The sequence below is a fragment of the Macadamia integrifolia genome, chromosome 8 (assembly GCF_013358625.1).
Source record: "Macadamia integrifolia cultivar HAES 741 chromosome 8, SCU_Mint_v3, whole genome shotgun sequence".
Classification (NCBI taxonomy): Eukaryota; Viridiplantae; Streptophyta; class Magnoliopsida; order Proteales; family Proteaceae; genus Macadamia; species Macadamia integrifolia.
This window is the reverse complement of record NC_056564.1, coordinates 9,250,363-9,257,887: the sequence shown is the minus strand read 5'-3', so window position 1 is coordinate 9,257,887 and position 7,525 is coordinate 9,250,363. Positions and strand designations below refer to the sequence as shown.

Sequence of the window (7,525 nt, the reverse complement as noted above, 5' to 3'; positions counted from 1 at the left end):
AAAGGAAAAAAAAAAAAAAGGGAAGAAAGATTTTGAAACGTTTGGATTTACTGTTTTGTGTGTTTTGGGTACTGAATGTCCTTTAATGGATCATGATGTTAAGGTGAGTAGTTTCTGTTAAAAAAAAAAAGAAAAAGAAAAAGATAAAACAAAAGAGGGAAAGAAGGAGATATATGGAGAGAAAATAGGAAGGAGTGTGAGAGAAGGGAGGGTGCGATTGTATGAGAAAGATAGAGAGAGAAAGGTTTTTTTTTTTGTCTTGATTGAAGAAGTTGAGAGAAAATAGGAATGAAGATAATAGAGGGTATTAAAATAAAATAATACAAATAATACAAATAAAAGTGATAGAATGAAACCGATTGGGTTTCTTATAGTGGGAAGCTCCTAGAAAGTAGGAAACAACCCTATACACGTGTGGAGACTTGGAGAATGAGTTAAATAAATAAATCATTAATTAGTATTTAAGAGAAATATAAGAGGGTTAGATTTTATGTCAATTTACTAAATAAAATGGAATTCTAAAAGAATTGTTGCTTGTATGTATAGGTAGTGGTACTCTTGGGTGAGTGGATCGCCTATTGAAATTTTCGAATAAGTGGGTTGACAGGTAAGTGGAACTTGACATATTTCACTAATGTATTTATGCACCTATTTCCTTATGTTAATTCATGTATGGATTTATCTTAAATGAATTTGAATGGTGCTATGATAATATGGAATGCTTCTATGGATGAGGTGTGATTTAATGAATGATTTGTATAAATGAAAAGTTCAGAAAGTGGTTTATGATTGTACTTGAGAATGTAGCAGGGATACGTTTAAAGAAATGGAATGAAAATAAATGAAATGATGATTGACTGTGACAGGACTGAAACCCTTGCCAATATGAGTTATGTGTTGGAAGAGGCATAGATTATGTTATGTTCCTCGCTTAGCAGCGGGATGCTCCGCCTAGCCAGCGGAATGGCCCATTTGGGATGGGATGAGATATGATGTACCACCTAGCCCGTGGTTTCATCATGCATACCCCCTAGCCCATGGTTATGAGGCTAGGTTGTGACTCTATGACATATGAGATGCCACTATGATTACAGTTGGTAGTATATCTCAATGACTTAAAGGAGGAATTCTTGGTTTTAAAGTTAAGAAGAGTATTTCTCAAATACTCCCTAAACTGTTTACAGTAGTTCATAAATGCTTTGACTTATTATGTCTTAAGTCAAGAAAAGGTTATTTATGTATTTGAAAGATTTATGAATGCCTATGTTTTTGTATTGTTTGTGTTTATGCCATGTTCTATCTTATTGGGCTTTATAGCTCACTCTATTATTTATTACCCCACAGATCACTAGAGGTGTGGCATGGCTCAGAGGTAGAGCCACTTGAGCAGATTTTTGCTTACTTTTTGGAACTACAATAGAGATGTATATATTTTGTTGTAATTTGTACCTGTGAGAACTTGCGATGTGTAATAGTGAATTTTAAGTCGAATGTAGTAGACATAATTAACAAATGTTCTCCTTAGTTAGTAGCCACCAGTACTTTGTTATTTGAAAATGTTAATGTTACTATCCTTAATATCTGAGATGTTATAGATAGATGAATGGGATATTCTGATGTGTCTTTGGTAAGGTCTAACTATAAGATTTTACTTAGAATATAAATTATGGATTTAATGATACTTTTTATCATTGCTGTGAAGGCAGCACCATTCCTCTTACCTGAGGCTTAGGGCGTTACATCCTATCCCCAACCACCCCCCCCCTCCTTTTTCTATAGAGTAGGTATCAAGAAATAAATAAAAAGAAACAATCATTCTGCACTCATCTCCAGTTTACTTGACCTAAATTCATTCTCTTGGTTGAGACGAGATGGGGAGGGCCCAGAGGGAGGGGATTAAAGCATACTGGAGATTGGGATTTGGCAGACCCACATACGTGGTAAATAATGAACTCCAGGAAAAAGCTTATCGCAATTTCATCCAAGTTCAAGCAAGATGTACATTGTAAAGTCAACAAATTGCTTACTTACTTTCACTTCTGGGGACCAATGATCAAGGGTGGTCAACGCGCAAGGAATCACCAAAGAGCATAGCTTCCCCAAATGAGGGTAATCAACCTGGAAGACAGATTATAGGTCATACGTCATAAGATACCAATACGGTACTGAAGCATCTAAACTGTCACAAACCTGTGTAAGGAACCATCGAAACTGATTAGCAGCCACAATAGCATATGCAACCGGAGTCCTCACAGAAGCAGCTGAAATCTCGTCACAGTCGTCTGTAGGATCAATAGAACTTTCCTTGATAGTACCCTTGAGCAAAGGTAACACTTGAGGCATCAACTCCACCACCAATTTCCGTTCTTCTGGAACCAAACCAAAATCCATGCCTAGCTCTCCCACAATTCCGAACTCTTTTCCATCCATACCGGAGAATAAAGCCCTTGAGAGCTCTCCCAGGGCTGCTTCCCCTGCAGCTGAAAGTTCTATGGGAATCCATGACATTAAATCCCCTATTTCCACCTTGGCTGAAGCTAATGCAGCACAACATAAACTGAAATCCCTAATTTCTCTCTTAATCTCTTCTTCTGAGGTTTCAGGAACCAATGACGAATTCTTGTCCGGTATTAGAGATTCAAGAAGGGATTTAACCGAAACATTCGTGCCTTCTGGGGGATTATACTGTGTTCTCGATAGAGATTCCCTGATAGGTTCTGCTAACCTAAATTGAAGAAAAGTGTGCGTCAATTAAATACGACATACATAGAGAGAGAGAGAGAGAGAGAGAGAGAGAGAGAGAGAGAGACAGAGAGAGAAACTTACCGCAGTACGAGATCCCGAGGAACATGTGAGAAGTTATAAACCATCCCGGTGCTTCGAATGCGCTGATACCTGAAGCACTTCACAAGTAACTGCCGCGCAACCTGATTCAAAAGTTGTGACTCTGCTGGTGCAAAGGTGCAAGCAATGGCCGATCTGCCACACCACCTTATAAAAGAAAGGCCGGGGAGCGGGGAGCGGGGAGCGGGTAGGGGGAGAACATTCTCGTACGTGAACCGGATCCGTTCACGGGGAGGGAAGGGGAGGCGAGGGAACTTGTTATTGCCAGAAAGGTAAGGGGCCTCTGTGTAAATAAGCTTATTTATTTACAAAGCAACCGAGCCATGTTACTGAGTTTGCCATTGTACTGTAACCGTTCAGGCGCCCATGAATGATGATGACCCATCACTCTTCTAGAGCATATGTTACTACGCAGGACCTTCTGCTCATGGAGGCAGCAGCAATCTCTTGCGGAGAAACTGCGGGAGCTTTCCGTGGAAGGCCGCATCGACGAGGCCATCAGAATCCTTCGCCAAACTCCAGACTCAGCCCGCCAACTTTTGACCTCCGAAACATACCTTCCGCTCATCAGATGTTGCATTAAATTCAAAGCCTTTGCCCAGGGAAGAGAGATCCATAAACACATTGTTGATAGCGGCATCAGACCTGATGTAGTCGTACTGAACAATTTGATGATGTTGTATTCGAAATGTGGGAATCTCGAGGTTACCCGCCAAGTGTTCGATGGGATGGCCCGAAGAAACTTATTCTCTTGGACGGCAATGATTGGGGCATATTCTAATTCTGGTGATTCGCTCAAAGCATTCAAGTCTTACGAGCAAATGATTTTGGCAGGATTTAGAGCAGATCACTTCCTTTATCCTCTGGTTTTGAAATCCTGTTCAGGAATGAAGGCTGTAGGGAGAGGGCAACGGGTTCATGCTGATATTATAAGAAGTGGTTTTCAGTGGGATTTGGTCGTAATGAACTCTCTTATAGACATGTATGCAAAATGTGGAAATGTTGGAGACGCCAAAAGATCTTTCGACGAAATGGCTGTCAGAGATATTTTTGCTTGGACTTCGATGCTTGTTGGCTACACACAGATGGGCCATGGTCTACAAGCATTGGAACTGTTCAAAGAAATGATGCTTTCGGAGGTTAAACCTAGTTCAGCTACTTTAGCAGGGATTTTGCCTATTTTTTCTGATCTGGGTTCTCTGGAACTGTCAAAACAGATTCATGGATTGGTTATTGTAAGCGGTTTTGAGTACGAAAATTTTGTTGGGACTTCTCTCATCGATATGTATGCAAATTGTGGTGGTCTGGGGTATGGCCGCCTCATCTTTGATAGAGTAAAAGACAAGGATGTTGTTTGTTGGAACACCATGATCAAGGGCTATGCTCGCATGGATCTGTTTGATGAGGTTCTTAAATTCTTGAGATGGATGGCTAGAGATGGGAAAAGTCCTAATAAATCAACTTGGGATTGCATTATTTCACATTTTCTCCAAAGTAGACACCCTGTAGAAGTTGTTTTCAGTCTGGTCAACCAATTGGAGCAGAATGGTATGAGGTTAAATGAAATGTCATTAACATTATTAGATCAAATATGTGAACAAGTAGAAGATATCAAACAAGTAAAGGAACTCCGTGGGCACCTAAGCAGGGGTGGGTATATCTTGGGGAGTATTGTGGCGTCTTGCCTTATACGCATGTACTCGAAATGTGGAGATCTTGAAGCTGCTCAAGAAGTTTTTAATTGCATCAGGGTAAAGGAATTGGATTGTTGGAACTCCATTATTGCTTGCTTTGCTTACAATGGGCATGCCAATAAAGCATTGGAACTTTTCGATTCAATGCGTAAGGCCTCCATGAAGCCTAATGTCCACAGCTGGAATACTGTAATTGCTGGATTCGTTGATGTTGGCGATTTTGAGACTGCTTTGGAGACCTTTACTGCTATGAAGTGGTCAAACCAGAAGCCTAACCCAACGAGTTTTGATATTATTCTTCCTGTAATTGGTAGTTCCTCTTGTTCAGTAACAGGGAAGCAGTTACACAGCATGTTTCTTAGAAATGATTGTGAGATGACCAGATTTGTCTGCACAGCATTCATTAACATGTATGGAAACTGTAGAAATGCAGATTATGCAATTAATACGTTCGAATCAATAGATGATAAAGATTTAGTGTCATGGAATGCAATCATATCATCTCTTGCAAAGAATGGGTATCTCGATGAGGCTTCAAGAACCTTCCATGAAATGAAAATGGCAGGGATGTCTGCCAACATAATCACTTGGACTGCATTGGTTTCAGGTTATGCACAGAATGGGGAAGTAAATGAAAGTTTTAAGCACTTTCGTGATCTTCAGTTGGAAGGACTTAAACCCAATTCTATTACAATTGCTAGCATCCTTCCAGCATGTGCACAGACAGCTACTCTATCCCATGGAAAATCCATTCACTGTTACATCATAAGGAGTGGGCTTCACTTTGACGATCTATTTGTTGCAAATGCACTTATAGACATGTTTGTTAAATGTGGATGCATGGAGTACGCAGAACGAGTGTTCAGGATTCTGCCTTGGAAAGATGTTGTGTCGTGGAACACAATGATCCAGGGATTTTCAGTGCATGGAAAGGCTGAATCTGCTCTTGCCTTATTTAGTCAGATGTTAGAGGATAGAGTGGACCCTGATGGTGTCACTTTTGTTGGGGTTCTCTCTGCATGTAGTCATGCTGGTCTGGTTGAGGAAGGATGGAAACATTTTAACAGCATGAATTCCAGCTATGGGATTGTGCCAAGTGGGAAGCACTATGCTTGCATGGTTGATCTCCTTGGGCGTAAGGGCCACTTTGAGGATGTTAGAAATTTCATTCTTCAGATGCCGCTGCAACCCACTGCAAGCCTTTGGGGTGCTCTTCTCTCTGCCTGCAAGACCCATGGAAATGTGGAAATGGCTGAGTATGCAATGGACCATCTCATAGAGCTACAGCCTCAGAATCCAGGGAACTATGTCGTATTATCAAATATTTATGCAAATGCTGGGAGATGGAATGATGTTGATCATGTGAGGAAATTGATGGTTGATCATGGAGTGAGGAAGCTGCCTGGTTGTAGTTGGATTGAGGTTGGGAACTCCATTCACGCCTTTACAATTGAAAACACATGGAACGAAGATATGAATCAGCAAATAAACAAAATACTGTCAGATTTGGCAGCTGTGATGATCGAAGAAAGGTATGCCCCTCAGACAAACACGGTCAGTTTTGCTTGAAGTTGGAAATGGAGCACGGAAAGTTTCAGTTTATACCGGTGAGGAGATGTGAGCACAAAACTCAGTTTTTAGATAAAGATGGGCAGAATGCAAGGAACAGTATTGAGACTCCAAAATGATGGAGCTATGATGCTTATTATCCATGTGGAGAACACATAATCTGTGACGAGATTAAACAGAATAATTTTATGAAGCAATAAAATTAGATTCATAGCCAATGGCTCAGACCCATTTGGCACTTACGCTTTCCCCTTTTCCCTTTCCCCTCTTACCATTCCTCTGTCTCTCTCCTAATTCCAGATGCATCACTTGTGAAGATAAAGGAGTTCTCGGTCCCCTTCCTACCCCCTTCCTTCTTTACTGACTCCTCTTCATTTGACACTTTAGATACTTAAAGTCCCTAGATTACCTCATATTCTATTTTCTCAATTTTCCACACGTTTTGTTTCCAATTGTCGAAGTCTTCTTAGACTCTCTTGACCCAAATTTTCCAAGCTGCATTACATGAAGCAGGCCACCCTTGACTTCCCATTCAGATGCTCATATGGTGATACAGAGACTAGAGGTGGGTGTACATGATCCAGTTTCAAGTTGTAGTATTCTTTGATGCTTGAATTATCTAGGGTTCTTGTTCAGATGCAGTGACTGGAGATTTTTTTTTTTTTTTTTTTTTTTTTTTTTTTTTTAAACCAAATTTTCTGTTTTCCCATTTGTTTCATTCTTGAATAATTTAGGATTTTAGTTTTGTTTCTTAAATTTGTTGTTGTATTGGGTGACTTCCCATTATTTGACCAGAACTTCCATGCCTTCTCTGTTGTCTTTTCTCAAACCCATTGTCCACAATTAAAGTTTGATTGGATAGTCTTTTTCAAATGGTGTCTTTCATTCATGGGAGCAGGATTTCAATGTCTTCAACTATGGATCAATAAGAGATCTCAAGGAATACGAAGGTCATTAAAGATAATCATTTGTTACCATGTGTTGATCAGAACATAGCAGAACTGGTAAGCTTCATTCATGCAATTGAGTTTTTCCCACTGGATACTCCAAATCAGCCAAGTAAATTTATTTCAGTTTGATGTTGTTCTTATGAAATGTTCTGCAACCCCCCCCCCCTTTTTTTTCCTTTTGTATCCTACTCCAAATATTAAGAAAAATTGATCTCTGAGCTCAGTTTGTTCACTTTTTAGCTGTTTTCCCCCCTTGTAAACTTAATAAGAACACTTATAACTGATAAATATTCTTGCTTGATATGATTGTGCTTTATTTAGAAAAAAAATGAGCATTAAACATAATTTATACTCCCCTTGATGTTCTAGTGTTAGAATGGTCACATGTAAACTCTTATTGCCATATGCTTCAAATGGTGTAGCAAACTATGCAATAAATTTATATACCTTCTCCCCACATCCACTTCC

The 7,525-nt window shown here is 39.8% G+C and overlaps 2 protein-coding genes across 3 annotated transcripts in view; one reads left to right on the top strand and one right to left on the bottom strand.

Moving 5' to 3' along the window:
* The window catches only part of LOC122087195 (uncharacterized protein At2g39910), an 8,917-nt gene extending 5,723 nt beyond the window's left edge, over nt 1–3,194 (bottom strand). For both annotated transcript variants that reach the window (XM_042656239.1, XM_042656238.1), the window contains exons 1-3: nt 2,827–3,194; nt 2,191–2,725; nt 2,032–2,118 (exon numbers count right to left, since the gene is read on the bottom strand). In XM_042656239.1, the coding sequence (XP_042512173.1) occupies nt 2,032–2,118; nt 2,191–2,725; nt 2,827–2,870 (666 nt within the window). In that variant the 5' untranslated portion in view covers nt 2,871–3,194. The remainder of the gene's footprint in view (nt 1–2,031; nt 2,119–2,190; nt 2,726–2,826) is intronic.
* Nucleotides 3,162–7,280, top strand: LOC122087194 (pentatricopeptide repeat-containing protein At2g13600-like). Its single transcript, XM_042656237.1, has 2 exons — nt 3,162–6,672; nt 7,006–7,280. Exon 1 carries the CDS (start codon nt 3,246–3,248, stop codon nt 6,105–6,107), a length of 2,862 nt encoding a protein of 953 aa, XP_042512171.1. The 5' UTR covers nt 3,162–3,245; the 3' UTR covers nt 6,108–6,672; nt 7,006–7,280.
* Nucleotides 7,281–7,525: the final 245 nt, after the last annotated feature.

Bases quoted from the DNA above. Each gene is read 5' to 3' on its own strand.
- LOC122087194 (XM_042656237.1), top strand. From the start codon at position 3,246: ATGTTACTACGCAGGACCTTCTGCTCATGGAGGCAGCAGCAATCTCTT.